Here is a 13,752-nt window from a genome sequence, read left to right on the forward strand (position 1 = left end):
TTGAATATTCTTCATTGTTGTAAAGAATTCTTTCTTTCACGGGGTGTGAAGAGAAAGGGGAATATATTCAATTCTTTCTTTCACGGGGTGTGAAGAGAAAGGGAATTGATTCACTTGGAAAGGGGTTTTCCAAGGGTATAAGAATTAGGGAGTGTGTAAGGTACATAGAGATCTCAGGGTGAGATATTGTAATTACAACTCATAATTCTTAGTGGAAAAATCTCTTGTGCGGCAAGAGTACTGGATGTAACATTCGGTGGACAGGAAGGTGAACCAGTATAAAACTCATTGTGTACTCTCTTCTCCTTATCTCTTTCATTTTATTTCCTATTATTTTACTGCATATTATTCCGCTGCACTTTAACTTTGATTTTGCAGAAAAAGCGGTCATTATTTTAAGACAACTAATTCACCCCCTCCCCCCTTAGTTGCACTCTGATACTTACAATAACATGTTACTCAGGTCAAGTAAGTCATTACTTAGCATTTTTTACATTGTATAAAGACTTGTCCAATTCATTTGAAAATAGTTTTGATTCCTTTGAGCATTGCTACTAATTATAAATTGAGCATAAGGATAAAAGTATCTATTAAAGGCTCAAACTCTAATATCCTTGAAGCTTGAATCTTCTATGTCTTCATAGTCTTCTTCATTTTTCTTCTTTTTGTGATATTGTTGTCTTAATCAAAATCGTGTCAAAGTCACGAGCAAGATCTTCTTTAGAGATTTTACTATCTGAAGACATTAATTTTCTGATGCAATTGGAAAATCAGATTACAATCATACCATGTTTATTTTCCGTCCATCATTATTTTGATTTAATTTTATATCATACGAAATAAGTTTTTGATTTTAAAACGAGATACACATAATAAATGACAATGTATATAGTATTAAAAGCACTAATTATTTGTATCATCCTATAAAAATATTTAACCCATTTACAAATCAAAATTTATTTTGTTGACCATTAATTTCTTGAAGTAATTTTAAAACCATGTTCAATATTTTGATTTGAAAAATCAAAATAAGATTTTTATTTTAAAACGGTATTCTATTAATAAATGACAATATATCTAGTCTTAAAAATACTAACTATCTATAATATCCTATAAAAATTTATCTCCTTCACAAATCAAATTTTATTAGTGATTATAATTTTCTCTTCTTTTTTTATATGGACAATACAAATTTGAGTTTTCACATCGATTGTACCATTTTAATATGGACGGATTGGTGTTAGTATCTTCCTTGAACATTAATCAAATCCTGAGCTCATAGCTCTAGTTTAATAACTATATTTTCCAAAATTGACATAAATGAGGTTTTTTTGTATTTTATATGCAAAAATGTAGTAGCAATTCTAAATCATTTGGAAGAGAGTAAAATTTCTTCTCTCCTTCCTCATAAGTAGTGTGACGGTTGTTTACTGAAAATCAAGATGCAACATCCACATTTTAAACTCACTAGTCAAAAGGTTTTAAATTTATTCTCATTTTCTAATATATTGAGTATAATTTTATCTAACCTTTCATTATATTTTCAACAATAAAGCTTTAATTTTGTAGTTGCAAAAATGATGTGTTGTATCATGCCTCAAGAAGAATAAGAAAATAAAATCCAAATGTATTTTTTTTGTGGGCGAGTGTATAAATGTGTCCTTCAAATAATTTAACATAGGTGATTTTTGCCTTCACCATAATTTATCTAGCTTATAATTTTATATGAGATTTGTTCAAATTTGACTGACTCCTTTTATTTATATATATATATATATATATATATATATATATATATATATATATATATATATATATATATATATATATATATATATATATATATATATATATATATATATATAAATAAAAGGAGTCAGTCAAATTTGAACAAATCTCATATAAAATTATAAGAGCAATAATTATGAGTTTGTGAGGGAGATTTAATTAGAGAATAGAGATTATATATATGCACAAAAGGATAGAAACTCACTCCACACACAAAGAACCTGATATTGAATTGAATTGAATTTGACAATAATAAGAACTTGGTTGAAATCGATGATAATTGGGTGAGAATGTATAAGAAACATAAGCTACAAATACATTTGATAAAGATAGCGAGTTTTGAAATCGAGGATAATTTGGAGAGATTGAACTCATTGGAAAGATAATGAGTTTCGAAATTGGAAATAATATTTATTAGAAATATTTTATTCTATCAAAATATTCTTATTGATACAACTATAAAGATAACCGATAGCTAGACAACGTAGCTCAGCTTTTTCCTTATTTATGATGCTAATATATTTTAACTTACATCTTCCTATTATTATACATGAGAAAAAAAATATATACACATCTTTACATTATTACTATATTATTAATCAGTAATATTTAATTATTATTCAACCTTCAAAAAAAAATAATCTAAATGAACAATTAATGTTGTAATGAATATATATAAATTTTTACACTAACATTGTATACATATTAGACTCTTATTATATTTCTAAATTTAAATTTATCAAGAATTTTTACTTTGAAGGATTTAAGTTTTATGTATTTTATTTTGGTCAACCAAAACATTTTTTGTATTAAACGTATTTTATATTGTAATTTTATTTAATGCACTTTATATTATATTTTTTATCTTTATTTTAATTGTTAAATTAAGGTGAGGGATCGTTAATATGTTGGTAGTAATTGCATATGATTTTTGTTGTTGTAAAAACTAATAAGGGTTAAGGGCAAAGTAAATTATATTATGGTAGTAGTTATCTCATGTTTTTCCTTTAAGTTTTATGCATTTTATTTTGGTAAATTAGAATATACTTTATATTGTAATTTTTATTAAGTGCACTTTATATTATAATTTTGTCTTTATTTTAATAGTCAAATCAAGGTGATAGAATCATGATGGTAGTTATTTCAAGTTTTGGCTTTATATATAGTATAGATATAGAAGCATAGATATATATATATATATCTATACTATTAAATCTATACTATTAATAAAGGGAAAACATAAAATAATCACTCATCATTATACTATTAATAAAGGGAAAACACAAAATAACTACCCATTATGGTGTAATTTGTGTTTTCCTATTTTGCCCTCAATATCTTTTTATTTCTACCAAAAAACCATATAATATTATTTTCTTATTTTATCCTTATTATCTTCTTATTTTAAAAGTGTATTTAAAAAATTGAATATTAGACCAATTGAATAAATTCAACCATAAATTTAGCGCAAAAAATTATATTTGAATTTATAAAATACAAACTATACATTACAAACGATAGGAAAGCGGGTTGACAGACACGACAGTGCATATCAACACGCTAGTATATATAATATAAATAGTAGTATAAATATAGAAGTATAGATAGATATATAGTATAGATAGATATGAATATTATATTTTTGTTTTTTAAAATAATAAATTATTTGAATTTTGAATATCGTTCATATCAGCTTATAAGGAGTTTTTTTGGTACAGTGATAAGGAATTTAAAATAATGTAAATTTTGTTTTTTATACATCCACTGATCAGATTTGAATTAATAATTATTATAAAAATATAATATTTTTTAAAGTGATCAAAATTCCATGAAATGTCACTGAAAACAAAAATAGAAATAATAAGATTGTCTTTTAATTATGATGATAGATCTTAAGAAATGATAAGAAGATTAATAACGGAATAGTTATTTGGGAGATGACCACCAAGTTATTGGTCTGGTGACCAGTGGTTAAGGAATTATTAGATCCTAAAAAAACTAAAAGAAAATTTTCTAATTTTTGGAAATGAAATTGATTGAAAGAGACAATCACATATTAATAATACCGAAATAAAATTAATTGGGAGATGGTTTGAAAGTTTAATTTTTGAAAGGCTGTTAAATTGTTACTCTCTATTTGTAATCTTTATGCATGGAAAGAAAGAAGTATAAACTTCATCATTCATTATTTATTTAATATAACATATTCAATACTATCTCATTAATCAACACATCTATATTAACAATTAAATATATAAACGTTATCTTTCATGAGATAAATCTTAATAATATTTTCATTAATAAGTTGTGCTTTTATTCTTTAAATAAATTCATACAAAATACATTATCATCTGTATGAATGCATGAATATCTTACTAGTTCTATTGTAAATTGGAGGATACAACTGACATATCCCAAGTAGCAGTTGTCAAATTAGTAAAACGTTTAAAATATTAAAATATAGAAATTAAAAAATATAATATTTTTTTATATAATTAAAGATATTTATTTAATTATGATTAAAAACTAATGTCTTTTAAAGTGTATGTATATAAAGTATACCCTAAAATTAATCTACAATATTTTATATAGTTATGAAACACTAACTATTTGTATCATCCAACAAATTTTTTTAACTCATTCACAGATCAAAATTTATTTTATTGACCACTAATTTCCTCATGTAATTGAAAAATCATACCATATTTATTTTCCATCTATTATTTTGATTTTAAAAATACTTTTTTTATTTTAAAATGAGACTACTAATAAATGGTATTTATCTAGCCTTAAAAACATCAACTATATGTATTGTACTAGAAAAAAGTTATCTTATTCACAAATCAAATTTTAATTGCCACTCTAATTTCATCTCTTTTTAATATTTCTCTTCTTTTTTATGTAATCATATAAAATTGGGTGTTTTCAACGAATCTACTATTTTAATAAGATGAACGAGATGCTAATACATTTTCTGGACATTAATCGAATATTAAGCTTAAAACTCTAGTCCAATAACCATAATTTCCAAATTTGGCATAAAGATGATTTTCCGCAACTTATATATAAAAATGTGGCCACGATTCCAATTCATTTGGAAGATAATGAAATTTTCCCTCTTCTTCATAGGTAGTATAACTTGTATGTATCGGTCACGACATCCGCATTTTAAATTAGTCAATCAAAAACTTTTGAAATTATTCTAATTTTCAAACATATTAAGTTTAATTTTCTTTTAACTTTCAACATTTTTTAATGAGAATAAATTATCTCTTCATAATATGAGATAATTTATCTTCTACAACTAGTCAAAGTATGATATATGCAATATTTTGTTTAATTTAGAAATATTTTTGTAGAAAATGATTCAATAGGACACATGTCGTAATTTTAATGGTTGAATGATATAACTTATTTTCTTATACCAAAAGATACTTTATTCTTTTTTTTAATAATAAAACCTTAATCTTGTACTTGCAAAGGAGTGTGTTATGTCATGCTCAGGGAAGAATAAGAAAATAAAATCCAAATGTATTTTTGTTGCATATATAAGGGGAACATATATTCTATCCTATAAAATATACAATTTCATATGTCACTTTGTATTATTGATAAAAATATTTAATTATTATATTTTTAATTTATCACATGAAATGTCTTATAGAGTAACACATTTTTAGGATATTGTATATATAATTGTGCCCCTGAATTGATTTTTAAATACTAATTTGTTTGAGGGTATAATGATCACATACATGAGTTATGCTTCTACCATAATTTAACTAGCAAATATCTCATGTATGCATTAATTTTATAATATATTTCCGTAAACCCTAAAAAATGTGAAAAACACAAAAATAATGTATTTGAAAACCCTAAAATTATTTTAATTTAAGGATAAGTCGTAAAATTCATTATTCATATTTTGGTTTACCAAATTGCAAATTATATTATATATTGATATCTTAGTCTTAATTAAATATCCCAATACAGGTCAGTAACCCAACCGGCTTCTGTAATCAAACTGCAAGAACAAACATATAACAAAGAAAACCATAAAAAAAACATAAATAACAATTTTATTAACCACCCAAAAAATATTTGTCTTTAATGATCAGTTTAGAATAAAAATAAGAATAAGACTAATTCTCCCAAGGAAAAAAAGAAGAAAAATGATCCGAATATAATAAATAATAAATAATATTTTAAACGCTTTTGGTTATTCCCATTGCGAAGCCACATTTGCATGTTTGATGTTTCGCTCACACACGAAAACAAAAAAAGGTTTTTTTCATTTTTTCTCTCTTCGCCATCCACACACATTGAAGATAAAAAAGCAATACAAAACAAACAACAACAATAAACTTCACCATTACCGCATTGATCTCTGTTTCTATTTAGACACACAAATAAAACAAAAAATTAAAATAAAGGTAAAGCATATCTTCGAGTTTCCTTCACCTAATAAACTAAACTTGTTGAAGCCTCTCTTCTTCATCTTTCATTATTTTTCTTCTTCATCATTTTCTCTCGAACCCTAACGATGACGGTTACGCTTTTCTTATAGCATTTTTCTTCTTCACTTCTTATAAAGTTTTCACCTTTCACTTTCTCTCTCATTCTGCATTTCTCGCGTTTTTTCATCGATCCAACTTTGATCGCTCTTTTTTTCGTTTTGTTCTTAATCGTTTCTCGATCCTTCTCGTTTTGAAGCTCACGCCATCGATCTGTGAGTTTCTATTTTTGCGGTTGGATTATCTCTTTTTTATTTTTTGTCAATCGTTTGTTGTTTCCACTATTCAGCACTTTTGATGGTTGATTGTGTGATTTAAAATAAAAATCTTTTTTGGTAAGTTTTGAATTTGTATATGATTTTGGATGATGGTTTGAAGATTGTTTTTTTGTTGAGTGTTCAATTTGTTTTATAAAAGAAAAGTGATTTTTTTAGTTGAATCTATTTTGATGATGAAAGGATATGGCTAAAAACTTGCTTGTCGTTGCTTTTGCTTAATTTTTTTTTTAATTTGATGATAAAATGGTTTAAACTATTGACTGACAAAGGATTATATAGGAGTGTGTTAAATTTGGAGTGCAAAAGTGAAGGATTTTCTTATATGCTTTTAGGGACATTTTTTGTTGTTGTTTGATTGTGGAATGTGAAGTATTCTTTTGCTATAAGTAGAAGTTGTTTCATGGTATCTACTGCCTTTTCAGGAAACTACTTTCCTTATAGAATGATATCTAGATATAGAATATAGTATATTTTGGAGTTCTTCTTGGAGTGCCCTTATAGAATGTTATCTAGATATAGAATATAGTTAGATATTTTGGAGTTCATCTTAGAGTGTATGTTCTTGTTGCTGAACAGTTTTCTTAGTAAATTATTTGTACTCATCTTGTCTATTTGCTTTGAATTTTCTATTGCAGAGGTTGTTTGCTGTTTCTAGGGTGACTAAGGTGGCTATAATTTGAATGGGGAGAGGATGCCAGAGTTGAGAAGTGGAGCTAGAAGGTCGAAACGGCTTGGTGATCTTCAGCCTGGTCCGCTACCTGTTGATCAAGGAGAGAATTGTGTACAACCTCCTTCTCAGAACAGAACTAGGAGGAGAGTTGGAGGTGGAAGAGGAAGAGGTGGTAATGCCACAGCTGTAGGCAAAGGGCCTTCACCAGCTGTACCCACAAGGCGAACTGCAGCTGGTAGAGGCCGCAGAACAAGAGTGATTGATCTCGATCCTGAACCTTGTGACGTCCTTCCAGAACCTGTTGCTTTAGGGGCCTTGGAACCCATTTACAATCAAGTAGAGGTAGTGGCCAATAATAATATTGTGATGGAAGGTGGAAGTGGAGACAAGGTGGTGGCAGCTGAGGAGGAAACAAGCACAACCCCAGTCCCCGAGAGGGTATTCCCATATTGCTTGTTACTTCTATTGGATTGCATTATTGCCTTTCCAAAATGTACTGCAATTTAATTTTAATGATGCGAAGGTGCTATGTTTGTTTACTATGTTAATGACTGTTAATATCTTTAATTTTTATTTTTGCTGTATAAAGATAATATTTATCATGTCGTGGCTCATCATTTAATGTAAATTGGACCTTACTTAATTTAGTTACTCTCTGGTTGATGCAGGTGCAAGTCGGTGGTTCTCCTGTATATAAGATTGAAAGGAAATTGGGTAAGGGTGGGTTCGGCCAAGTTTATGTTGGTAGAAGGATTAGTGGGGGCTCTGATCAAACAGGCCCTGATGCAATTGAGGTATTAGGCAGGGTTCAATTTCTCTTTAAGGATGTAATGAAATATTAATGATTGTGAGTGGGATGATTGATACTTTGACACGTTTCTTGTTTCAACCTTTTTACAGGTTGCACTCAAGTTTGAGCACAGAAACAGTAAAGGTTGCAATTATGGGCCTCCTTATGAGTGGCAAGTCTACACGTAAGCACTCCGTCCTTCGTGTCTAAACAGGCTTATCAAGAATACATTTTTCAAGCTGTATGTGTTGTAACTTTATTTTCTCACTTTCCCCTTCGTTTTTTGGGTGTTGATAGTACCCTGAATGGTTGCTATGGAGTTCCCCGGGTTCATTACAAGGGTCGACAAGGAGATTTCTACATTCTGGTAAGATATAGTTTGAAGTTCCACATGTCTGGATGTGTTGATTTGCTCTTTGTTGTCTAAAGGAAAATAAAATATTTCAGGTCATGGACATACTTGGACCCAGTCTCTGGGATGTGTGGAATTCTCTTGGCCAATCGTAAGACTCTCTCTCTCTCTCTCTCTCTTATTACCCTACAGTTTTACTTTGCAATCTCTTTAAATTCTTTCCATTTTGGCTCCATTAACTTTTTAGCATCTTGACAGGATGTCTCCAAATATGGTTGCCTGCATTGCAGTGGAGGCAATATCAATCCTTGAGAAGCTCCATTTGAAAGGGTAAAGCCTATTCATAGTTTTTCAGTCCTGTCAACTGTAACGTTTTAATATTTTCTATATCCTGTTGACAGCTTTATAAATGAATCTCATATCATTTAATCAGGTTTGTGCACGGAGATGTAAAACCAGAAAACTTTTTGCTTGGTCAACCTGGAACAGCTGATGATAAGAAGTTATATCTTATTGATCTTGGTTTGGGTATGTTGTCCTTCTGAACCATTTGCTTTTGCTTTGTGTTAGGTTTTCTGTCTCAACACTAGGTTTAGTTATTATATGAAACTTTTCATAGCACATTAAAGCCCATATCTTGTATCTCCAGCATCTAGATGGAAGGATGTGTCATCTGGTCTACATGTGGACTATGATCAGAGACCTGATATATTCAGGTTTGTGGATATTATTATATGACTTTAATTTTATGGGACTATCTTTTGTTTACATATTGGTGTTGATAATATTCCTTTTCCTGCAGAGGAACAATAAGATATGCCAGTGTACATGCTCATTTAGGTAGGACTGGAAGTCGAAGGGATGATCTTGAGTCACTGGCATACACTTTAATATTTCTAATAAAAGGGAGGTTGCCGTGGCAGGGTTATCAGGTCCGTTTTTAGTATCACTTTATTGTTTTTTTACTAAGTTTCCATTATATATAACTTCTTACTACTTTTTCCTGAACCTACAGGGTGACAATAAAAGTTTCCTTGTTTGCAAGAAAAAGATGGGCACTACTCCTGAGTTGATGTGCTGCTTTTGTCCTGCTCCATTTAAGCAGTTCCTCGAAGCTGTAACCAACATGAGATTTGATGAGGAGCCAAATTATCACAAGCTTATATCACTTTTTGATAGCTTGATTGAACCATGCACTCCATTGAGACCTATTAGAATTGATGGAGCATTAAAGGTTGTTTTAATGTTCTTTTAGGGTGTTAAGTTGTTGCATATTTTTATTTTTATTGGTTGAGTTGTGTATGAGTGCTAAACCCTTCATATTAATAGGTTGGTCAAAAGCGGGGAAGGATGCTTATTAATCTGGAAGAAGATGAGCAACCTAAGAAGAAAGTTCGATTAGGGAGTCCTGCTACTCAGTGGATATCAGTGTATAATGCACGCCGTCCCATGAAGCAGAGGTAATAAATTCATGATCCTCAATTTTTTGTGTTCCACATTATGTGTTGAACCTTACATTTTCTTTCTCTAATGGTGGATCAAGTGAGTTTTGTTGCTTGATTGAGTTCCGTGTTTAATCTCTGGGGTTTCTAGCATTCCGGATAATTGGGTGTCAACCTCTCCAAAATGTTGAAATATAGCGACTTGTGTGTGAAGCCCTAGGAAGTCAGCCATATATTGATGCATGTGGCAGCTTCAAGTTCCTTTGTCGGTCTAATTAATTATCCTGCTTTAAATGATAATGGAAGGAAGTAGTATTGCTTAGTTGGCCAATTCCACCTCTCCCTTAACAAAAAGCAAATATTGGAGAGAGTATTACAGGGACATACTGAAATATTATTTGCCATGGCAAGACATCTCTAACTTCACATGTTCTTCAAAAGATATATTTTTTTGGGCTAAAAAGAGTTAGGAAGGAAATTTATTTGTAAATGATAGCTTCAAAAGGTTTCTCCCCAATATTTCATATTTATAAGTATATACGATTCTATTTATTGTACTATGTAAATCTTTACTAACTTAAAATGAGCTGTACTTATTTTCAAACTTGTGAAGTTTATGAACCTACTATGGATTTATAGATGCTGATCCATCCAACTCAAATGCTTTGTAATGTTGTACTGGTTGTGTAGTAATGCTCATTTAAAATAGTCTTAAACAAGGCAGTTATGGTTTGTAATTACTAGTGCATGGTGCAGGAATTGATTTAAAGAAGCTTATTTAGTAACAAGTGCTTATTTTTCTTGGTCTTAAATAACATTTACTTCGGTTGCAGATATCACTACAATGTATCAGAGACCAGGCTCCGGCAGCATGTAGACAAGGGTATTGAGGATGGGTTGTATATAAGCTGTGTTGCTTCTTCAGCAAACCTGTGGGCTTTAATCATGGATGCAGGAACAGGTTTTTCTTCCCAGGTTTATGAGTTGTCAGCAACCTTCCTGCATAAGGTGGTTTTTCATTCTTCCCTGATTTATATATTTTTTTCACCTCCTGTTGAGCAAATATGTATGAGTGGAATAAATGATGTCCGGGTGCTGGTATTTTGATTTTGAATCAGGAATGGATTATGGAGCAGTGGGAGAAAAATTACTATATCAGTTCAATAGCTGGTGCAGCTAATGGGAGTTCCTTGGTTGTCATGTCGAAAGGTTTTTTTTATAACATTTAGTGCATAGCTATATATGACTGAGTCCACTACTTCAAATTTTATATAGACTATTTAATTTATTTAGAAAGAGGTTTACTTAATCATAAGACTTCCATTTTACTTAAATACCACTCTTACCTGATTTATATAATTTTTATGTCTTCGCTTTTTCTTCTCTGTTTTGGCAATTTTTCTAGCTGATGTTTTGTTTTGCTAGCACTTCAAACCTGTAAACAGTACAGCATAGACTGCAAGTCTTGGTCATTTTAAACCAATTTAAATATCACCTTAAACATGTTACTATAGAATTATAAAGCATTTTGAAGACAAATTGATTCTCTCCCTTTTAAATATTTTTTCAGTTGTTTGGGTCAGTTGGTCTTGATGTGTGATTGTACTGCTACCTAGGAATGCTATCTAGATTTGTAAATATCAGTTTGTAGAGTTATAAGCAGTCACTCTTGCATTGAATTAATTGAACCTATGAAATATCACTTCGTTCTAGGCCCAACTTATTTTGTTATAGAAGCTGATCAAAGAAACTTCAAAAATTATTTTATCAGCAGACTTGCTGTTCTTTTATCTTGTTTAACTTCTGTCTGGGATGAGAAAACATCAACTGTTTTTCGGAATATAGATGACTTGCTGTTTGTTTCTCATGATAGAATCATTGCTTTGTAGGAACTCCTTACACACAGCAATCATACAAAGTCAGTGAATCATTTCCTTTCAAATGGATAAACAAGAAGTGGAAAGAAGGATTCCATGTCACCTCCATGACCACTGCTGGCATTCGATGGGGTGTTGTTATGTCCAGGAATGCCGGGTATTCGGATCAGGTATCTGGATCCTTTTTAATCTGCTTTGCGGTGATGTATGCATTCTGGCTATTTTTATCGAATGTACTTGCTTTTCATTTTGATGATGCAAGGTTGTGGAGTTAGACTTTTTGTATCCAAGTGAAGGAATCCATCGACGATGGGAGAGTGGTTACCGGATTACATCTATGGCTGCTACTACTGATCAGGCAGCCTTCATACTAAGCATCCCGAAACGTAAATTACTTGATGAAACGCAAGAGACTCTGAGGACATCTGCCTTCCCTAGCACCCATGTAAAGGTGTTTCCATATCTTGTGTTGTGTCCTATTACTTGTTAAGTTGGCATTCATGTAGTTTTAGCATGCCTTTGGTGTTAATATGAATCCCTCTTTTTGTTTGATCATTTGGTAGTTTTATCAGAGAATCAGTTGATAAAAGGAGTTCTAAAAGAAAAATCCAAAATTACTATAAATTTCAAATCCTTTCTCTCTTCATAACCAAAAAAGGAAAATAAATAAATAATCATGACCTAGAGTTAGCTGTGGTGCCCTGTACTATTTTCAAAGTCATAGTTTCATTGATCTCACCATAAAATTTATTTGAATGTTGACAAAGTTATAGATTTAGATTTTTTTTAAAATAGAAGACTTCGACCTATTTTTATATATTCGAAGTATGAGATGTAGAGAAGGGCCCAAAAGGTAGTCTTTTTTTTTCTTAGGTTTTTCCTCAGAAGATATTAATATTTAACTTGATGGTTTTGCAGGAAAAATGGTCCAAAAATCTATATATTGCCTCAATATGTTATGGGCGAACTGTTTGCTAGCTTCTGTCATGAACATTTGCCACATTCTTGAAGGAGATGGGGTAAAATTAGAAAATATGAGATGGTTTCTATGATCATTAAGTTGGAATGGGTAGGTTTTTTGCTTTTGGCCCCAGACCCAGTTACTTAAACGTAAAATCCCTCTCAAAAAATTTGGTTGTAATTAGAAAAGGAAGAAAAAGTTAAGAGAAACAGAAGCATTTATTATATGCTGTGAGAGGAATGTTCCCCAATCAATGGGAGCAATGATTTGTTGAAGAGTATTTGTTCAATGGAATGTAAGGGGTCGCTATTTTGGCCATGTTTCATGGTTGTTATTTAAAGCAATTTCCAGTTTTGTATGTACTGATTTAATTTTTTACCGACATCAACATGAGCTAAAACAACTAATTTTAAGGTATAATGATTTCTATATTTGAAGGCCAATTCATAGCATTCCTGAACTGTTGTTTGTCAGAAAGCGTTATGCTCGACATTATAATCACTTGGCGTCAACTAGTATTGCATACTCGTTTTGAGTAGACAATGTGTTATGACATATGATTACGTCTCTTGTGCCTGAGTGTCCTTAAATGGTATTGTTAGGTGGAGCCAAGATTAGAAGCATAGTTTTAGTAGATTAGTAAAACTTGAAATAATTTCATTTTTCCGCACATAATATTAGAATGAGGATGGGAAGACTAAACTAAATATTTAAGTAACAGCACATTCAAATTCTTGAAATAGTATTTTCATTCTTGGGAAGATTATGAGAAAAAGGTATATTATTTGTTTAAGAATTTTTTACATTTTTATTGCATCATTTATAATTTTTTAATTATCATTGAATTTTTAGATTTGAATGGTGAATGATGTAGATCTATAAATTTTTAAACTATGTTATTCTTATGCATCGTGTAAACTATGTTATTCTTATGCATCGTGTATCAGTGTATTAGACGGCCCTTTCTATATAATTTGGATTGACTGAAGAGAAGAGTGACCTTTTCTCAACCTAGGCCCATTATGTCATGTATTTATGAATTTACTTTTCAATAATTAGTACACTTGATTATTAACATCA

At 30.3% G+C, this 13,752-nt stretch overlaps 1 protein-coding gene across 4 annotated transcripts; it reads left to right on the forward strand.

Moving 5' to 3' along the window:
• The first annotated feature begins 6,084 nt into the window (after nucleotides 1-6,084).
• Nucleotides 6,085-13,031, forward strand: LOC109341071 (casein kinase 1-like protein HD16). 4 transcript variants are annotated; one of them, XM_019578874.1, is made up of 17 exons: nucleotides 6,085-6,221; nucleotides 7,216-7,688; nucleotides 7,919-8,044; nucleotides 8,151-8,224; nucleotides 8,338-8,407; nucleotides 8,488-8,543; nucleotides 8,651-8,722; nucleotides 8,826-8,920; nucleotides 9,042-9,108; nucleotides 9,195-9,324; nucleotides 9,408-9,626; nucleotides 9,722-9,852; nucleotides 10,668-10,842; nucleotides 10,953-11,043; nucleotides 11,724-11,881; nucleotides 11,974-12,162; nucleotides 12,630-13,031. In XM_019578874.1, exons 2-17 carry the CDS (start codon nucleotides 7,272-7,274, stop codon nucleotides 12,687-12,689), a joined length of 2,130 nt encoding a protein of 709 aa, XP_019434419.1. In that variant the 5' UTR covers nucleotides 6,085-6,221; nucleotides 7,216-7,271; the 3' UTR covers nucleotides 12,690-13,031. The 4 variants fall into 4 exon arrangements, with proteins under 4 accessions (XP_019434419.1, XP_019434418.1, XP_019434417.1 ...); XM_019578873.1 differs by lacking the exon at nucleotides 6,085-6,221 and adding an exon at nucleotides 6,228-6,536; XM_019578872.1 differs by lacking the exon at nucleotides 6,085-6,221 and adding an exon at nucleotides 6,228-6,517.
• The last annotated feature ends 721 nt before the right edge of the window (nucleotides 13,032-13,752 follow it).

The sequence above is a fragment of the Lupinus angustifolius genome, unplaced genomic scaffold (assembly GCF_001865875.1).
Source record: "Lupinus angustifolius cultivar Tanjil unplaced genomic scaffold, LupAngTanjil_v1.0 Scaffold_356, whole genome shotgun sequence".
NCBI lineage: Eukaryota > Viridiplantae > Streptophyta > Magnoliopsida > Fabales > Fabaceae > Lupinus > Lupinus angustifolius.